The sequence below is a fragment of the Pyxicephalus adspersus genome, chromosome 12 (genome assembly GCF_032062135.1).
Source record: "Pyxicephalus adspersus chromosome 12, UCB_Pads_2.0, whole genome shotgun sequence".
In the NCBI taxonomy this organism is placed as follows: domain Eukaryota; kingdom Metazoa; phylum Chordata; class Amphibia; order Anura; family Pyxicephalidae; genus Pyxicephalus; species Pyxicephalus adspersus.
The window spans coordinates 18,046,286-18,067,551 of NC_092869.1; the positions used below are offsets into that span (position 1 = coordinate 18,046,286).

Here is a 21,266-nt window from a genome sequence, read left to right on the forward strand (position 1 = left end):
CAAAGAGCAAAAATTGGTTACTGAAAAGTTGGGTCACAATACAGGTACCAGTTGCAGCAAAATACAAAAATGATGGAAAATGGGGCATACTAAGAGGGCGATCATTGGAAATTTGGAACAAATTTTTTTTTTTGGGGGGGGGGGCGCTAGAAACCTGATAGGGGTTACTGGATTCCCTTGGCAACAACAAAAACTGGGAACCTAAAACAAAATCTGGAGAAAATCCTGTAAGTATAGAGACAGATTTTCTACGGACTCTTTGCTTTGCCACTGGCTAGACAAATACACCAGATCACAATATACACTTGCAACAGAAATAAAGTTAAACCAGCAACAATAAACTAAATAAAACTTAACAGGACAATTTAATTATTAAGGTCAGTGTGAAAATATTGAAAACGAACTGAAATAAAGCTGGTTTATTTCTAATTTGTCATATTGGGGGTCAACATAATGGGATTTTAATAATTACGTATTTGAAATGAATTACTTTATTCCACCACTTTCTCAAATAAATGCAAATTTACTGCATAGATTGGTAACTGTAAAAAGTTAACAATCAACAGTGTTTTGTTTTTGCAAATAATTTTTACTACCATATGGAAGGGCTTCTACCATTCTCAGTCTGTAATAAATAGGACATGGCAGTGCATGGAGAAAAGCTAACAAAATTGTAAAGTTTCCAGATGATATGAACACAAAATTTCCTCCGTACACCCTTCAGGCCCTCAGTTTTTCTTAACTCAAACACTTTTCAAATACCTTACACAAAATTTTACTCACTTAGGAGGAGGGCATATGGCAGGCTACATTTCTTTTAATGCTATATTTCACTTTTCCAAAAATGTATTAAAAATAAATTGTAAGAAATATTTATGTAGTTAACTCCACCTTGAATGCTGAAACTAGAACAGATTACTTGAAACATGGAAAGTCACTTCTAAAAATCCTGGTTAACCATGCAGCAAGGCAAGTCAGAAATAGATCAGAACTTCTGGTTTGTAAGCTATTTATAGGTCAGAAAATAAAAGTATTAAAGCAAAGCCCTGCGTTTAGTGTGCAATGACACCAACAGCACTTTCAAGTGGTCGAATCTCAAGGGGCATTTCGATGCCAAGCACGTGCACACGTAGAGACCACAACGCGGATGAGCAGAAGACTGCTCGCTTGCAGTCACGGTTGGGAAAAAAAAAAAAAAAAGCACCTTTCTTTGGACACCTTGTTTCTTTTGGCCTAGTGTGCCTTCTTGACCTCCTGAAATAGTCTAGTAGTGCAAAAAGTTTGCTGACCCCTGCTCTAGACAAATGCTTGTCAGTACATTCTCCATGAAGAGGAGGGATTGTGTTTTGAAGCAAAAAGGGGGAGTGCCCCAAGCAAGTTACGATGAGAAAAAAGTGGAGGAAAAATGCAAGGAATCCCCAAAATATAGGGAACCCAGTTGTCTTGTGAAGAAGTAGTCTAGAAATTGACGGCAGCCGCGGTCTGTGCAGGCTTGTGAGAGAAAATTGCGTGACATACTGCCACCCCTGAGGAAGACCAAGCCGGACGAAAGGTGTCGGGTTAATGGCCTGCGTATGCGATACCATTTGCGTTTTGTATACTCTATTAGATGATGATTGTCTAGTGCCTTTATGGCCCAATTATTTGTTTGGATCTCAATTAGACTGTAAACTGTAGCCGGGTGGTAAAAAAGTGGGCAGGGATAGACAGCAAATTTGGAGCTCCTAGGTATTTGTACCATAGGTATTCAGTAACCCCTGCTATTGTGTCTGTGTTCTACCTGCCCCCTATACTTTGTTCCAACTTTCTAATGCCTGGCTTGTTAGAATGTACAATTTTCTCCATTTTTTGTATAATACCCCAACAGTCCAGTGCGGTGTATTTTAATCCAACTCCCTAGAGTTCCATGTTTTTTTAGTGTAATACCTTGTAGTAGTTTAATATTGTGATCAATGTGGCTTAACAAGTTAGGCTTAGTTCACATTGGCAGTAAAAAATGCCCCTCCTGAGTGACTACTTCTTGGCAACTGCTGGGCACCCAGGATTGGTAACAGGCGGTAAGTGGTGGGCTTTTCAGGCCTAGCAGTTTTTCAAGCAGCATTGGTTCCTAGCAAGAAGAATGTGAGGTGTAAACGCAGCACATGCAACCTTACTGCCAATGTGAATTCAGCCTAACTTCCGATGTCACCTCCTGGCACTATACCTAGGTAACACAAAGAGCATCATGCATGTGATTGCAGATGGGGGTAGGACAGACAACAGACAGGGTAGGACAAAAACTTCCTGTGAAATGTATCCACCCGCAGTATGATCGCTGTGTGTGTAAAGTTTGCTTGTCATGTTCTGCAGCCTAACAACTCATTGCGTTCAATTCTTTGGATCTCCTAAATTGTGGGTTGTAATTACCTAAAATTTTTAGGGTACACAGGGGATTCTCATAGCTACTGATAACCAACATTTCTTTTTTTTTTAATTTCAAATTATGGGGATCAGGCGTTTAAAAACTTGTGGAAATTGGAAGATTTGGGTTGCTGTTTTGTAAGAAAGTGCACCTAGGAGCCCAAAATGGAAAATGCAAATTAAGGACCCCCGGGGTCACTTACATAGTAAGAAGCATTGGGGTGGCCCTTTCACCAAACTATAGCTAATACTTTACTGCCCTTTCTGCTTCTGTTCTTTAAATTCCAATTTATCTGGAATGGGGAGGTGCAGGAAACTGAAAATGTAGGTACAAGTAGGGAACAGATGTATAAACCCCTAAACTTTCATTAGCATGGCATCATTAGAACATAAAAAAAAACCTCTGCCCATCAAATTGTTCGCTTTTCTACCTTGAACCCCAATTTCTCTAGAACAGAGAGATGCAGGTAAACAGAAACATAGGTGCAAGTGGGGGACACTTGTGGCTAACACCCCCCAAACTTTCATCTCCATGGCATCAATACATTAAGTCTGCCCATCAAAACACGCTGCCCTGGTACCCATGACTTACCCTACCAGTACCTAAACCCCAATTTCGTTTTGATGGGCAGAGTTTTTTTTGTTCTAATGCCATTGTGATAAAACTTTATGGGGTGTTATCCATAGATGTTCCCCACACATTTTAAGTTTCCTACACCTCCACATTCCAGAGAAATTGGGGTTCCAGTGTTAGAAATTAGCAGTAATGTGTAACAGGGCAGTGGGTTTGCCATAGTAATGAAATTTTAGTGTGTGTGTGGGGGTTATCAAAAATTCCCCCCCCCCCGCACCTATATTTTTGGCTTTGTACATCCCACCATGCTAGGGAAATTGGGGTTCAAAGAAGAGCAGCAGATGGAGTAAAATAGTATGACAGTTATAGATTTGTGAGAGATAAGTAAAAATTTAGGGGCCCTTCCCATATGCTTCTTTCTATGTAAGTGGTCCCGGGGTCTCCAATTTGCATTTTTTTATTTAGGACTCCCAGGCGCACTTGCTTTTAATACTGCAACCCCAATGTTGTATTTTCACAGGATTTTACAATTCTGTTCCCTATTATCATGCAATATGTAAAAGCTAGGGTTATGATATTGTGAACGGTGGTAACCATAACAGTTCCCTGTGCACCCTGAAAATTACAAGTCATTATGACATACAGTTTGGGGGATATAAAGGTTTATACACAGAGCTATAAGGCTTAGGAATGTGTCATGCAGCTCTTATACATACACACACTGCTCTGATGACGTCATTACATTACATTACACCCACTGGGCGGATACATTGTTTGCACAATGTTTCTTTTTTTTTTTTTTCCAAAAGACTCAGGACAGCTTCGAGAGGGCGAGGGAAAGCCTGTGTCCTAATCTCTTTATAGCTGTGCTGTGCTCTCCTCACTTTGCCAGGCTCTAATCAGCTATCAGCTCTTATCAGCGGAGAACGGAGTGAGCAAAGCAGCCTCTCCAGTATCCGTTCAGAAATGGTGAAAGTGTGCCAGGCGGAATATTGACAGCAGGTGGGCGGCCTGCCCCCCAAAAACAGGCTGGGTAGAATTATGAGCCTTACTTCCTGCCAATTTGCAAGGAAAATGTACAAATAGTTTTGAATTGTCTTTGTTTCATTTTTCAAATTCATACCAGCAGTTAGAGGGGTTGGGGCAAGTGTGGTAGAGTGTTAACAGTTTGGAAATTTGGTTAACAGATGGTCATCACCCACTAACACAAGCAGCTGAACCACAAATAAACCTTAGTAATAGAACCACAGAAAGTAATTTTTTTGTGAAAACTGCAAGTTAAAAAAAAATTGTTTATAGCAGATATTTGATCGTAATATAATTTTTTTTATAGTATTTAACACTTACCTGTTTCCTAAAGACTCTCCTTGTCCTTGTAGAAAAATGTCCTGAAAAATTAAAAAAAATATCCAATATAGTTGATAATTTAAATAAGCCTGATAGCTTGGCTAAAGAACCTTATAAAACATTAAAAGAGAGAATAAGGGACAGACAATATTGTTTCTACAATATACCATACTTACATGCCTGATCACTGACTTTACTTTTACCTGTAAAGAACATGCTGAGCATGTACAGCTCAGTGTAGGATGTCAGGTTACCCAGTGCATCCCAGCTACCCTTGTGGATGCCAGGACTGAATGAAAAATATGTCATCCCAGCCAGCCAACGAAGATGGTCCAAGATCCAACTTCAGGAACAAGATCAGGTGAAAGTGGCAGCGTCCGTGCTGAAGCACGTACAAGTTAAAAAAAAAATCCAAAACATTTGCCATCAGGCAGGTAAGGTTATTTTATTACAAAAGGGACATTGCCTGCCATGCAATAAAGGACCTGCTTAGTCTCAGCGTTTTACTTAAACAATTTTATATTAAATAAAGTAGAATTGTCTTTTACATTCTAAATCAAACATTCTACAAGATATTCTAATATTTCCTTAATTTTCCAAATACTCTTTACATCACTAATAAAGGAAAAAAATTCCAATTGATATATCCACTGCAGGTTTATATCAGGTCATTGTTGCTTGAATGTCAAGTGAAGAGGAACTATCAATGGAGACAACAGTGAATAATTGTATACTTACTCCTATTGTCCTCCACTATACTCATCATTAAAATTACATTACATACAAATTGCATTGTTAGATCTTTCAATTACATTATCCTTATCTTTCAACCTGTCAGGCTTTGATTTGGTTTCATACTCTTTTATAACATGCCCTGGTACCAAATGCAATTTGTCAGTCACCGCTTCCTGTGCCCTGATGTATCAGCACCAACAATGGCATAGGGGACCTGATATTTCAGGGTTTAGCTTCAGTAAGAGTTCTCTACCATGCTGACTAAGGGTTCACAGTATCCCATCACAGAAAACTTGCGTTGTTTATTCCAAAACAATGCATTCTAGGCTTTTGGTCTGCTACCCAATATAAATGGTGCTTCTTTTTCAGTCCCTAACAGTACCAACTTCAGATTTGGATTTGCATTTAACTTTAAGTGCCTGCTTTGTAATAAACACACACAGACACACACACACTTAAAATTCTTCAGCAAGCTTGACTCTCTAGAATATCAAGCATCAAACTTTCTTGCAGGTAAGCATCAGTTTTACTTTTTGTTTTTTTATTTGAAGTGGAGTCACTTTTAAAACAACTTGTTTTATAAATGTATTTTGAATAAATCTGCAAAATAATTTATACCACCTTCATGTTCTGCTTGGGTGAAGGAGAAACCCTCTTTTTTGGGCAATCGGTTCTGCTGTCATCTAGGTGCCACTTCTTAACATGGCAGGCCCCTGGTGCCATAATGTCCAGAGAATCTGTAACAAAAAAATATTCAAATAGTACAAGTTGACTGTAAATTATAGGCATACTGGTCATTTATTAGTGCCAAATACAGAGTTTTGGTGTTTTGTAATCCATCCTGTATTACAGTCACCCAAGTCCTGATAAAAATACAATATTATTGACAGCAGCTTACCTGCCATGCCAGACAAATTCTTCAACATTAAGAAAATTTTTTCTGAAAATACCATACCCATGAAACTGGCCAAAGAAAGATACTGCTGAAAGCCCAACCCTTTCTCTTATCCACCAACAAACAATTCTTTTTTTTTTACTGTACTTAAGCTTTTCCTCTTCACTATGCCCTTGACTTTTCTTTCCCATTACCCAACTTTTTAAGTCCCTCAACGGAAAAGAGATTTTACAAGATAAAATGAGGTTTCAGTCCATATTCATGTCTCTAACTGTCTCACAATCTATTCTCAGTCATATGTCTTTAAAGCGTACCTAAACTCAGAATTTTCACATGCTCAAATTGCCATTATCACGCGTGCGCAGTGAAATCGGCAACTTTCTTTTTTATCCTCTGTCACCTGATCTCGCACCTGGGATGGGTGACATAGGATGAACCCGGAAAAAGAGACGAAATTGGCGTCGTCCAAAACGCCAGCTCTGGGACGATGCAGGACACCCAGAGATAGATCTGACTGCCCTGCGGGTTCGAAGGTAAGTGTATTTTATGTTTTTTGTGGCAGTTTTTAGTTTAGTTCCAATTTAATACAGTCTAAGGTCTAACCTTTAGGCGGAAGCTAAGTAATCTAACTGCATGTTTTTGTAGGGAGGAAACCAAGGCAAACGTGGAGAACCTGCAAACTCAATGCAGATAGAGTCCCGGCTGAGATTTGAACCTGGGACCTACCACTGCAAAGGCCAGAAGGCTAACCCCCGGGCCTTTGTGCTGCCCAAAATTGCCTTGTGTATTTTTTTTTTTCTATTTTTTTTGGGTGCTTTATTCAGATTTTCTTCCGAAGCATTTTTTTTTTTTTTTGTTTTTAGAAAATTAAACTAAAATGTACTTCAAAATGTTATTCCCCAAGTGTGCCTCCGCACCGGTGTATACAAATAGTGGTTGGCACCTCATTTGTGCGACCCTGTTCTCCCTCCCCAGTGCCTCCTATAGACTCAACCCTTCTTTTGCGTTCCTTCTTGATTTGCTTCTACATGTGTTCTTGCCATGCCCTGCATCAGCGCAAAATATTCTTTCTGGTGTCTGATTAATAGACAGGAATGCTGGGAAGGTGCACAACGGAAGGCCACCCCTTAAGGCCCATTCCATATAAGCTGGCACCAACTAAAGCTCTGCATGCACATACTTATTACTCAGGAAACTGATAAAATGTGCTCTATGACTTTAGGTCTGATTTTTCTATGCTCTAAGCCATCGTTGCCGTTATATATTTTTACAATGAGCTGTACCTGGACATGATACTGTATGTGCAACTTCATTTACTGTGTTTACTTTGTCTTTAGTTGTTTGCCTAAATCTTTATTAAAAAAATATTGGGGGGGGGGTTTCCAGTCACTCTCCATTGGTACCTTAACTAGCCCAAGTTGACCATTCTGCTCACAGATGCATATTACACTTTGACCTCCTGTGTTGTCTACAGGCCTGCCAATAAGAGTCTAGTGCTTGTTTGCATGCAAATAAACATTCAATATACTTAGAGATAACATACTCAAACTGCAGAAACAATGTCCTATATAAGTCTACTGGATAATAGTGAGCAAGCACAAGAGCACAGGATACAGATTTTAAAGGCCCAGGTTGGTGCCTCTTTTACATGTAGGTAAATTCTGGTTGACAAAGTAGGTTCTTGACTGGCATAGACAAACTGGCAAAGAAAAAAACCATCATGGCTGTACACTCTCTTGGGCCAAAGTCTTTTACATTTTTAAAAAGCTTAATCAGTTAAACCAGTTATTAGTTTGTTTAAATTTTAATGACTGGCCTCCATGTGGTAGAAAACAAATCCCACTAGATCAGAGGTGTCCAAAATTTTGCACAGAGGGCCAGATTTGGTGAGGTAAAAATGTGTGGGGGCTGACCATTCAGTCTGACATTCTTTGAACCAGTAACATTAAATGCAAATGCTTTTTTTTGTTAGTCGCCATTTTAGAAATGAGCTGGAAAGGATCACACAAAGGTCACGCAGCAAGAGGGCGGTCGCAGGTCTACAGACAGACACATATAGTAGATATATACAGATATATATAGTAGATTAATGTTGGGAAGTAGTGATATATACACATCTATTAAACATCAGAAATCATCAGTAATGCATAGATACCTGTCAAAGGTATAATGTATCCTGCAGCTCAAAATGTATGCATAGGTTTTCTTATTGTACCCTGACATTTTTTTTTTAGGGGTCAGGTCAAACGTAGACTGGGAAGCTTGGCCATTCTTCTCATGCCAAGCACAATAATAGTTTCTTTGTGTATATTATAAATATACATGTAAATATACATAAATATTCACACACGACGATGTTGCTGAGTAACTAACAGTTGTAATCAAAATTACCAGTAACATTGAAATTTTTTAATACAAATTTTAAAAACAAACGATAATACAGCAAGACATGCAAACCACATGCACATGAATCATCCACTACGCATTTTGTAGATCTGGTCCACTTCTTCAGGAGGGGAGATTTTTTAAAGATTTTGAATGTAAGTAATAAAATTGTTTACATTTAATTTTTTGGGGATTTTGTTATTATATGATTGAATTTTTATTATTTCTATGCAATTTTGAAATGATAAATAAACGTTTTTAACTGTAGCAACAAATATCCTCCTGAAGAAGTGGACCAGATGCACGAAAAGCGTAGAGGACGATTCATGCATATATGGTTTGCATGTCTTGCTGAATTTTACAACTTAGTTACTCGGCAACATAATTGTGTGTGTGTATAAATTATATATATATATATATATATATATATATTATATATATATAAATTTTTCTACTATTTGTTAATTTTGGGATGTGGCAGGTATAATTTTACTGAATTAAATGTGGGGGATTCCAGGTTTGTTTCTTCTTCATGTTTTACACCAGATAATTGGGGGGGCGGGGGGGGGGCTGTGTACAGGTAATCTTGTACGTTTGTAGTAAGCGTGTACTGTGCAAGACCTGCATGGACCATCCCAACTGATTCCAAGAACATGCTCTGCATGAAGCCCTCACTGACACCGGACTCCTGGGATCAGAGTGAGCGTGGCCGTGTGGGTCCCGCACAACACAGGCCCACTACAACTTTAGACAACTGTAGGAGATTCCCTATGCACACACATGGGCCACATACTATTGATTTGATGACAGAGGCTGTAGGCTGGTGAAAACCTAAACACGGGCCGCTATTGGCCTGCGGGCCCGACTTTGGACATGCATACACTAGATCAACTGAAACTTAAAAACTATGTTTACTGTCAAGGTGGTGTAGGGACTCAGAATAGGACTCTTATCACCAAGGGTATTTTTAGACCTTCTAAAGTATACGTTAAGGCAAAACCTTTTTGCCTTACAGGGTTCCTCTAGTGAACTACATTCAAATAGTATGAATTCACCCATGTGTTACATGCCGTATGATGTCTTAAATTTGTCCTCTTAAACTTCAAAACAACAAGACATAACTAAACATTTAGTGCAACTTATAATTATCTTGGTTGTAAATATGCTTAAAGCAGTACGGTTGTAGCCTGTTGGCCCTATTTAATGTACAGCGCTTTAAAAATCCTGTTTAATAATATTATTAATATGCTACTCCTAGAATGTTCTAGCTTTTCTGTTTTCTGGTATAGATTATTTGTAATAAGCCCGCCATATCCTTAAAAGGAAACAGATGTTTGGAGACCTTCCTCTTGTTCCTGATCCTCCTCCTCGTCATCAATCATTTCTTATAATGTGCTGAGAGATGATTGAGACTGTTATAGCCCAGAATTATTCATTTTTTTTATAACCTATTTGCCAGTGCATCCAGCCAGAGCAGTGCCTTAGGATTTTGCTGTGGTGCCAGTATCTCTCGTATCTCTTGTTGTAGAACCTACATTTATGCAGCTAGTCTACTACTACAGAGAAAAAAAACATGCAAATGTATGCTGTAAGTACATTTGGGATTGTTAAAGTACATGCAAAACCAAAAATAAAATTATATATATATATATATATGCATCTAAAATTATATATAAACATGCTCTACACCTTGCTTTATAAGACCTATCTATCCCCCACAGACTGTTCTAAAGGTTTAGACTAGGTTCACACCTATGATGAGGTTGCAGTACATTTACCTCTTTCTCCCACTAGGAACCGCTGCCTCTTGGGAGATCCTATTTATTTGCCTACATAGCAACAGCAGTGGTACTAGTACTACTTACTGCCACCAGCTGTAAGGCACCGGTTCTTTAAGTGCGAGTGGCTGCCAGTGCCAGTTGTACGATTTAGAGGTAGAACTGAACCTGCTCTTACTGCTCAGCCGGTCAAAGCACTAATGCCATTCTATATAATGAAGAACTAGCAGCCCTGCATAGTGGACATGGCCAAGACCAAATACACATTCTGGAGAGTTGGGCAGCAAAGAACACTGGCTGCTGAAGGAGAGGGGGTTAGGGAAAGTTTATCTCTGAACCTATCACCTCCTAGATACAATGCACATACAAGACCTGCAAGGATAAATGTTTGTATTTGCCAGAGTTCAGCTTTAATATTACATTGCAGATTTCCAGCTTTAAAAAAAAATGTTCATTTACTCTTAACTGTTCTGAACTGCAGACATACTTAATCAGCAGCAAATGTAGGCTTAACCCAAGGAGGAGCTGCCTCCACAATGGTTAGAGAATGTGTACCTAGACATGAGAGCCTGGCGAATAAATAAGATATGCTGCCTTTAATAAACAATTTTAGAAAGATGTAATCAACTATAAAAATAGGTTTGCTTTTTTAAAAAAAAATGGTCAGGAGTATTTTGTTTCCTTTCTGAAAAGCAAAGCAGTCTCCTAATTATAACACTCTAAAAAGAGTGCAGCATTTTCCCTTCCATTAACAATTTTACCAACTTGCATTGTGCCCCTGAACTAAGCTAGCAAATGTACCGTAAGTGCTTGTAAAGAGTCAGTTTTCTGAGTTTCACAGCTTTTTTTCCTCTTTGCACGCCATAACCTATCTTTCTGGGAGGTTAGAATTACTGTTTGTGGGTCTCACATCCCTAAATAAGATTTAATGTAGCTGCCAAGTGAACAGCGGTCAATACAATGTGTCACTTAAGCGCTAGATCTGAGTCTACTGGGCTGCCAACAGCCCCTGTAACTTCTTATTGACCGCTCTGTCTATTTATAAACATTTAGAACCCAGCCCACAACACACACATACATATTAAGGAAATAAAGTATACAATATATTCTGGCAGTACTTGTTTTAGTCACATACAGTTATTGGAGAACTTTCTGTGTATACTTCTTTCTTTGCACATGTGTATAAATCCTTATTGTTTTAAACCTTTTAAATAATAGTAAATATCGTGCAGGATCGTTCGCTGTTCGTTTTCCAACGATAATAATTGGAAGTGTGTACGTAGCTTAAAGGTCACTAAACCAAACAACAAGAGCAAATCAAGGTCTAAAGACATACATGGTTATCAGGGAGCCATAATAGAGATTCAAGAGGTAAACAGATCTCATGGTCAGAGTGTCAGAGAAGGATCAGTGAGAGATTAGGCAGAGTCAAAATTGCATCCTCATCAGCCAAGGCAAAGTAGTATGTTTTTGAATCAGCATTAATTTGGCTTCTGTATAATCAGGGATCGGAAGGCTGGAATGCAAGTGGTTTATAAGCCACTGGGTCATGAGATGGTGGATTGTGCAGTGTGTTTTCAGTGGGCAGGACCGTCCCTGCATATTTTATTGCATGCACCCATCCAGAAGGCAATGGCATGCCCAAAAAGCAGCAGATTCATTTTTAATACTTAATTGCCAATATTTTCCCTAATTAAGAGCTTATCCTATACTTTCTATAGATTAAAACAATGTCACTAGATCGGCGCAAATGTATTTCTACATTTAAAGGTTGGGCAGGAAAACATACAACACAATAATATATTACATTTTCTATTTAAATCTTATTTCTGTGACCATTTGAAAACCAGTAAACCAAAGTCTGACAAAGGTTATGAAAAGCAGTCATATAACACAAAGCATAAAAATGTTAACATCCACACACATAGTTCTCCCCAGAAGTTTTTAGCCGGTTGCTCCGCCCGGCTGATTTGAATACCCCGCCCAGCTCTCGGCAGCTCTCATCCTTGGATGCACGGATCTCAGTGAGGCTGCTCTGTGCTCTGTGTCATCCGTTGAGAGCATTGCTGCTGCAGATGAGAGGTGAGCATACACAGTTCAGCCTTCATGTGAAGGAGACACAGGCAGCCCTGCCCCCATCTCATAGCACGAGCTCTGCCTGTGAAATGTATCCACCTCTAGCTCTGCGTGTCATTCTGCATCCTCACAGCTCTATGTACAAACCTCCATATCTCCTAAACTGTATGTCACAATGACCTGTAATTTTCAGGGTGTACAGTGGACCCTCATAGATACTAATTATTACAATTTCAGCCCCCCAGCTGTGAAGAATTTCAAGATATGGGGGTCACAAATGTAAAAAGTTATGAAAATTGAACTTTGGTTTTGCTGTTTCAGAGGAAAGTGCAACTAGGAGTCCTAAATTGAAAATGCAAATTGGGGACCCCAGAGCCACTAACATAGCAAGGAGCATTGGGGTGGGGCCCCTAAATATATACCTACCTGTCATAAATCTATACCTATAAAACTACTGTGTGCTTCTCTTCTTTGTACACCAATTTCTCCTAGGTGGGGGGTACAAAACTGAAAATATAGGTGCAAGTGTCGGGCACATTCTCCCCTTACAATCTCATTACTACAGCATCATTAGAACATAAAACACTCTGCCCATCAAAATGGGCCTCCCTTCCCTGTTACACATTCCTGTCCACTTATCTAACATTCTGAACTTTAATTGGGGAATGGGGAGGTGTAAGAAACCAAAAATATAGGTACACCCAATCCTAGGTGCCCAGCACTTACAGCCTGTTACCAATCCTAGGTGCCCACCACTTATGACCTGTGTACATAGAATAGAAAAATTGGATATACTAACGGGGCAGGCATTACAAAGTTGTAACAAATAATTGGAAGAAGGTAGAACACTAAAACAATAAGAGGTTACTGGATACCCATGACATAAACAACTGGGAGCACTAAATTTGCCGTGTTTTGCCACACCCCCTTTTTTACCACCCTAGTAGAGCTTCCTACCACCCGGCTGAAAAAAATTTCTGGGGAGAACACTGCACACAGTTAAGTAAATATATAATAACAGTTTCATATACTGTATACAAGTAGTCCCTGAGTTAAGGACATCCGACATACTGGGCTTCCCTGCTCACTTGTGTGCAGAACAGAGGCTTGGGGGGGGGTTACAGGCCTTGCAGAAGAAATCTTTTGCTAAACACAGCTTTTCGGCAAGCTCTTGTAACTGTTTAATTACCAAGACAAACTCTGCAGCTGTTTCTTTTTGCATATCAAAGTACAGCTTGCTCCAGAAGTTAATGAATATCTTGGCTCCATAAAGTTTTTTTCTTTGTTTGTGATTAACTGACAGTGAGAATTTTATACAGTAACTGACACCATGCTGCCTAATATTATGTTGAGACAAACATCTATCCTAATTGCATTTAATAAAATATTGTACATGTTCCGACTTACATACAAATTCAACTTAAGAACAAACCTACAGTCTCTATCGTATGTAACCTGCATTGAACCAGGAATTGGAACAAAATTGGACATACAATTACAATCTGCAACTCCCAGCTCCTGCCTTTGGACTGATTCATCAACCTGTACTCCAACACAACCTTTACTGCTGCCATTCTGAACTGCTGTTTCAATAAGTCATCTCTGTGACTGACTCATCATACCCCACTCCTGGAACTCAACAAGCTTATAAGCCTCACTACAACCCATATTACAAAACTGGCTCTCATGGACTGTTTGCCACATTGTTTATTGTACTCATATGGTTCTCAATTATCTGGTAAATGTATTATTCACCCTGCAATCTCCTTGCAGGCTCTATTCCATCTCCTCCCCAGTCTGATAACTCAGGGAGCCTGATTCATCAAGCAAAATCGGAAGTTCGCTCGCGCAGGTGTATTCATGATCCAGCATCGGCCCCCCTTAAACCGGTTAATCAATGGATTTTCAGCCGCTTATCAACTGAAATGATTGTACGCTTCGAGGCACGTATCTCTGGCAGCGTGCTACTAGCGAGCTTGCATTAAAAGTCAATCTTTCCCTAAAATATCATTCTTTCAAATGGCACACATCTTCCAGTTAGCCCTAAATAAACATGTATGATGTGTTCAAATGTGTCAAACATATATATTAGCTTAGAAAACAATATATTTTTAAATTACATATTGTTTTGAGGTTCGGAAGGAGTTATCTGATATCAGCTGTGTACATACCTGACCCGAGGATCTGCCTGGTGATTAATCCCTGCGAATTCAGGCAGGCCAGACCTTGCTCTTGCCAGCGGACTAAATCATCCACCCATGTTTATCTTTGCTTTTATCTTTATATATATATATATATATATATATATATGTCTTTTCATATTTAGGCTTGGTCCAAACGAACTGTTTTAAAAACACATGTAAACATTTCTGCCATGTTTATACGTGTTTTTAGCCACTTTTACAAGCGATTGTAAGCTTTTAAAAAAGGTTCCATTGAAAACAATAGGAGCTTTTTTAAGTGTTTTTAGCAGGACTTTGGAATCTGGAAGCCCCTTTAATAAAGAGACACCCAGATCTCCGCCACCCCACCCTGGGGAATGAGTACAGGGGTACATAAAAACCCTTACTCATTCCCTGAAAGGGAAAAAAAATTGTGTAAAAAAAAGAGGAGGCTTTATTGTTAAAGTAATTTATTAAATGTGTGTGTTTAGTGTAACTTTTACCCTTTTTTTTTTTTTTTATAGGTTATCTTACAATAAAAGGATGATTCAAAGTCGTGGGACTACTGACAGTGTGGGATCCCCAGGCACTAGGGGTTAAATGAGGACAAGGCTCCTTATTCACCTCTAGTGGTCCGTGATTGGCTGAGCAGAGGGAAACCCTGATGATGCTTGTTCCCATTCACCTCTAGTGCTGCACGGATGAACAGGCAAAACCCTGATGACAGCTCAAGCATCAATTTGTTTGGTTTGTTATCCTAATCTATGTTGCTACATTTCATACTTTGCCTACCATTTAGCACAATAGCTGCTTTTGTTTTTTAAACCTTGAATGTTTCAATGTCCATTTTGCAATTAGGAAGTCAATGTTAATGCTATGTTATTAATGTGTTTGTAGCCATGTTGTTTCATTGCAATAATATGTCTTTTTTACCACCTTTAAATGTTTGTTCTGCATAAATATTTTCTAATCCAGTTTTCCACCCTTGATAGGTTCAAATTGCATATTGGTTTGGTAAGTATTTTTTGAATGGAACATTTCTTGGGTCATTTTTTAACTATTTTGGCTTTATAGGGAAGTGTGGGTTTACATGTGTTTGTGTTTTTTTTTTTTGTCATGTAAATTTAGTAGTGTCTGTGTGTTCTCTATATTTTAATGTGACCTTTTCAAAAATGTGTTTATTTTAAAAACAGTTGTTTGAAAAATGTAGTTGTTATTTGTATTGTTTTTGGTTTGTTTTTATGTGATCCTCTCTACAATCTCCCAGGATCTTTTTTTTTTTTTTTTTTTGAAATTGTATTTTTATTGAAAGATTTTTAACAGGGTACAGAAGGGAAAAAGGAAATACACAAAAGGGAAATACCATTCCTAAACCATAACAAAGCACATAACATAGCACATAACATAAACATCCTAGGGTGTGGAGGTGGGGAGAACAAAGAAAAGGTAGTGTGACATTAGCAAACAAGAGAAGAGCCAAGGGGATCAGCCGGGCAAGTTAGCATAATAGCGATCCCAAGCCTCCCAGACCATTTCAAATTTAGCCACTGTGTTTCTAAGGAGCGCCGTGAGGTACTCCATAAGGCGAATCTCTTGGATCCGCGCATAGATTTTCCAAGAAAAAAAGATTTTCCTTGGAAGGAGGTGTGGTCGCCTTCCATCTGGAGGGGATCAGTGTTCGTGCTGCAACTAGAATATGGGTTGCTAGTTTACGAGGCACATTCGGCAGCGTTGGGGAGGGTTGACCTAAGAGATGGGAGAGAGGATATAATGGCATAGGTTGCTGGACCACAGCCGATATTAAGTTGTTAACCCGTGACCAGTACGTCTGGATAAGGGGGAAGAACAAAAATATATGTTCTATCGTGCCTCTATGGTTTCTACACCTCCAGCACATGGGGTCAACATTAGGAAACAATCGGTGAAGGACCGTCGGCGTATGGTACCACCTGAGCAAAATTTTATACAGATTTTCTTTATACAATGTACAAATATAACTTTTATGTGCTGCTTCCCAGATATCAAGCCATTCTTCTGGGGATAAGGACCGACCCAGAACCTCCTCCCATTTGAGCATGTAGCCAAACTTATTTGAGTCCCCCTGTGTGGAAGTGTGTAGGAGGCGGTAGATGGTAGAAACCGTTCCTTTGGCATGGGGGCCTTCCATGCATAATCTTTCGAATGCAGTGAGGGCCTGGACGGTGGCTGTGGGTTGGAGTGACAAAATATAATGCCTTATTTGGAGGTATGCGTAGAAAGAGGTGCGGGGCAGTTCCACTCTGTCACCTAGCTCGGCAAAGCAGAGCAGCCTCCGCTCAGTTGGGTGCAAGACATGTCTGATTTGGTATAGACCTCTGTCCTTCCAGGGGCCAGACATTGATCCAGGCAGACTATCTGGAATTTGTGGGTTAAGGATTATGGAGGTTAACCTCGAGGCTGAGGATGCCAGACCATATTTGTCTTTGCAGGCCCTCCACATGTTCCTCGTAAATACCATGGGTGCCGTTAAGTCTGACTCCGCTAGTAGTAAGGAGGAACTCCACAGCATAACATTGGGGTGTATAGGGGCTATCCATTCCTCCTCCAGCTCTACACAAACACTAGGAGGATGAGGGGATGTCCATTGCTGAAGGTGCCGCAAGTGGGTCGCCAGGTAATATTTGTGAATATCCGGAGCTCCCAATCCTCCCCCTTCCCTAGGAGTACAAACAATGCGTTTAGCTATTTTATGCCTTTTATAAGCCCAAATAAAACGCATTAAGTCAGTTTGGACTCTTTTCAATACTTGAGGCAGTACTCTAACTGGTAGTGTCTCAAATAGATACAACATTTTGGGGAGGAGCATCATCTTTACTGAGGCTATCCTACCCAGCAGCGACAAAGGATGACCCTTCCATTTACACAAAAAGTTGTTCACCTCTCGGAACAATGGGGGAAAATTGTGGGAGTACAATTGGGAGTATGTGGAAGTGATTTGGGTCCCCAGGTAGCGGAGGGAGCACTCCTGCCAGGTAAAGGAGAAGGAGTCCTGTAGGGCCTGCAGCTCCGATGAGGGGATGTGGAGCGGTAATGCCTCCGTTTTGGAGAAATTAATTTTAAATCCTGAGACTTCACCATATTCTTGTAGTTCTCTCCATAAATTAGGGAGAGAGGTAACAGGTTATGACAGGGTCAGGAGAATGTCATCTGCATACAGAGAAAGCTTGTATATTTTCCCTTTCACGGGCACCCCATGTATACTTGGGTTGGAGCGGATGCAGGCTGCCAAGGGCTCTAAGCACAAGGCGAAGAGCAGGGGCGACAATGGGCACCCCTGCGTCGTCCCATTCTTAATAGAAAACATGGCGGAGGAAGCATGGGGCAGTTTGACTGAGGCCGAAGGGGCTGTATACAAGGACTCAATCGCCTTAACAAAGAAACCTGCGAAGCCCATTTTATTCAGAGTGGATAACATAAAGGGCCAACTGAGGCGGTCAAAGGCCTTTTCGGCGTCCAGACTAAGTATCAGGGACGGGGTCTTCCGTTTATTAACATCAATGATGTTGATTACTCTTCTGGTATTGTCACTCTATACGGAAAAAAGCCCGTTTGATCCCCATGGATGAGAGAGGGAAGGAACCTGGACAACCTAGAGGCCAAAATTTTCGTAAAAATTTTTATGTTAGAATTTAGGAGAGCTATTGGTCTATAGCTTGAACAGTCCAATGGGTCCTTGCCCGGTTTCGGTATCACTGTTATATGAGAGGCCAACATAGAGGAGGGGATCGGTTTGCCTTTTAAAAAATCATTAAAGAGATTCAGAAGATATGGGGAGAGCTCTGGTAGGAACGTTTTGTAGTATAAGTAGGGCAAACCGTCCGGGAGCTTTAGAGGATGGCAATTGGGCAATAGTTTTTGTGAGTTCCTCTTCCGTGATGGGGTTATTAAGTTGCTCCAGGTGATCCGACTCGATCCTAGGGAGGGCCACCTGTTCCAGGTATGAGTCTATTTTTGGCCTCAGGGATCTACCCAGAGGAGCTTGGGCACAGTGAACCGTTTGGAATAAATGTGAGTAATAGATTTCAAAACAGGAGGCGATGTGGGAGGGGTCGTACCGCACCTTCCCGCTCTCATCTCTAACGGCCCCTGGAGAGGAGTGGAGCTGCATATCCCGCAGTTTACGGGCCAGCAGTGTGTCCGCCTTGTCTCCCATATAATAGTATTGTTGACGGGTACGCTGCATCCACCAGCTGACCGTCCTCAATTCCAGGGCCCTCAGCTTAGACCTGAGGGTGGTTAGTTCCCTCAGGAGGCCCAAGGACGGTTTTGCTGTGTATTTTGCCTCTACAGACTTTAAGGCCTGTGTCACAAGTGACCGCTGCAAGTTAGAATCCCTCTTTAGACAGGAGCCCAGGGCTATACAATGTCCCCTGAATACAGTTTTATGGGCTTCCCAGAGTGTAGAGGTATGTGCCACAGAGCCTTCATTTTCACTAAAGAAGGTTTTTAAAGTTGTAGTTAGTGACGATTTAGATTCTAGATGTTTTATTAGATAATCGTTCAGCCTCCAGTGACAGACTCCCACTGATTTGGGGGAGAGGGTCACATCCAGCGTAATGGGAGCATGATCAGACCAAGTGATTGGATGTTTCTCCGCGGAGATACTGTTCCTCTGGAGAGGAAGGTTAGTGAAAAGATGGTCAATCCGGGTATGAGTACAATGCGGGGGAGAATAGAAGGAGTACTGTTTCCCGGAGGGGTGGTGAATCCGCCAGTTATCATAAAGCTGGTATTTCCTAATCAATTGCCTAAACACTCTGGACTGCTTGGACACCTGCGGAGGGCTGTAAGTGGAGCAAAGTATGCCTATCCCTAGTTGGAGAGAAGGTCAAGTTAAAGTCTCCCCCAACTATCAAGTAGGTGTGGCTAAAGTCTTGAAGGCAGGACAATACCTTACTGATAAAGTGAGTCTGACTGGTGTTAGGGGTGTATAAATTACATAGTGTAATAGGCACTCCCTGCACTGCGCCATTCAAGATAATGTATCTCCCATCAGTATCTATGATGGAGCGGGACAATGTAAATTTGAGGGAGTCCTTTAAAAGGACCGCAACTCCGGCCTTCTTCTTACATGGAGAATTAGCAAGGTACGACTAGAGCCAGGTTCTGCCCCACATCATGTCACATTCAAGAAAGAGGGGGATAAGGTGGGAGCAGGGAACAAATTCGCTTAGCAGATGAGTGGTTCCTCCCAGAGGGACCATGGTCCCAGAGGGCCAGAGGATGCGGATCAATAAACCACATCAACAACAGAATGTTGCCAGCCAACGCCGACCACAATCAGAGTCAGACCACTAGGGTGAGATCGGGACAGCCCCAACAATAATTAGGGACAGCCCCGAGCCCCCCCCAGGGTCGCGACATACCCAGGCAATTCAACAGTAGAGCATATATGCAATTATAGCAAGGCTACAGGGCAAGACAGTTAGAGCAACATCTTCATATCAATTAGAAACCATAAGGTGGTATCGGAGCAAATACTTAAGTGGACTAACAATAAAACGGGAAACCAATCTGAGGGAAGCTGCTTGGTGTAGCAATCAAAGCCGCTTCAAGATAACCATTATGACAGAAAAAAATCATAAATCAGCATTGGAGCGGATACTTGAGTGCATTGATAACAAAACATGCAATCAATGGAAGTAAAGTTGCAAGGCAAGGCAGTTAAAGCAGTTTCAGTATAAAAGTATACACCATATGAGTAAGGCCATAAGATAAAGCGACTAAAACAGCTTCACCAGAGCATACAAAAATTATAGCTCAGAAAGGGCACTTTGCAAGTCAGTAGTCCACTGCCTCAATGGCGTTGGCTAGATGGTCGGTCATTTGGAGATGTAGAATCCCGATGGTTGCCCCTGGATCTTTTCTGGGAGACCACCGTTTGCCAAGGTGGGGAGCGGGGTCGCAAAGAATCCTCTCGTTCCCAACCCGGGAGTTTAGGACAAGTTATTCCCAGATCACTGCAAAAGGAGGTCAGATCCTCCGGGGACCGTACCAAGGCTGTTCTCCCTTCATGGCGGGTGGAGAGACTAAACGGGAATCCCCATCTATATGGGATATGATGATCTCTGAGCACAGTCAACAGAGGTTGGAGTAAACGGCATTGTTGTAGTGTATGCCAGGACAGGTCCTGATAAAGCTGTAGTGGAGCCCCATCGAATTCAAGGTTGCGCATATTTCTAGCGGTGGTCATGATTTCGTCCTTCAGGTCTGTGTCTACCAGTTGGCAGATAACATCCCGAGGTCTAGCCGCAGTCCCAGGTTGCCTGGAGGTACGAAAGGCCCTGGAAATTTGAACTTCCCGGGAGGCTGGGCGCCCTAGCACCCTGGTAAACAATGCTTGCAGGACCAGTTTAAGATCGGAATCTCGGGTCGCCTCAGGGAGACCCCGTACTCTAATATTACTCCGTCTGGATTTATTGTCCAAGTCCTTAATTAAACGTTGAAGCTCTCTTATTTTCTGATCACTGTCCCCTACTTTGCGTGAAAGCGTTGTAATATCCTCTTTGGCCAGTTGTACATTTTCATCCAGGTCATCTACTCTGCCAGCTAAGGAATGTAAATCAGCACGCAGGGCCCCTATTTCAGTGCGACATGTTGCTTGAACTTCTGCAACTAATTTCTGGAAATCATCCTTAGTAGGCAGAAATTGTAAGTACTGCTGCCATGGGGGGTTGGGGCAGTCCTCTAGTGGGCGATGCCCCCTCTCCCTCCTCGTATATAGACCTGGCAAGACCTTTGAGCCAGGGGTGCCGGCTTCCACCACTAAATCCCCACAAACAGTTGGGGAGGTGTCCAAAGGGGGGGGGGGGATTTAAGGCACTTGAGGGGGAACCCAGAGCTAGATTCTCCCCGGACCCCTCCATGCATGTGCC

The 21,266-nt window shown here is 41.2% G+C and overlaps 1 protein-coding gene and 1 long non-coding RNA gene across 2 annotated transcripts in view; one reads left to right on the forward strand and one right to left on the reverse strand.

Annotated features, from left to right (window-relative positions):
* The window catches only part of KATNBL1 (katanin regulatory subunit B1 like 1), a 21,833-nt gene extending 15,842 nt beyond the window's left edge, over positions 1–5,991 (reverse strand). The window contains exons 1-2 of the mRNA XM_072428722.1: positions 5,678–5,991; positions 4,322–4,362 (exon numbers count right to left, since the gene is read on the reverse strand). Of these exons, the coding sequence (XP_072284823.1) occupies positions 4,322–4,362; positions 5,678–5,854 (218 nt within the window). The 5' untranslated portion in view covers positions 5,855–5,991. The remainder of the gene's footprint in view (positions 1–4,321; positions 4,363–5,677) is intronic.
* The window catches only part of LOC140342495 (uncharacterized), an 82,531-nt gene that overhangs the window by 50,501 nt on the left and 10,764 nt on the right, over positions 1–21,266 (forward strand). Inside the window, exon 3 of the long non-coding RNA XR_011923089.1 lies at positions 14,877–15,099. This is a non-coding gene — a long non-coding RNA (uncharacterized lncRNA). The remainder of the gene's footprint in view (positions 1–14,876; positions 15,100–21,266) is intronic.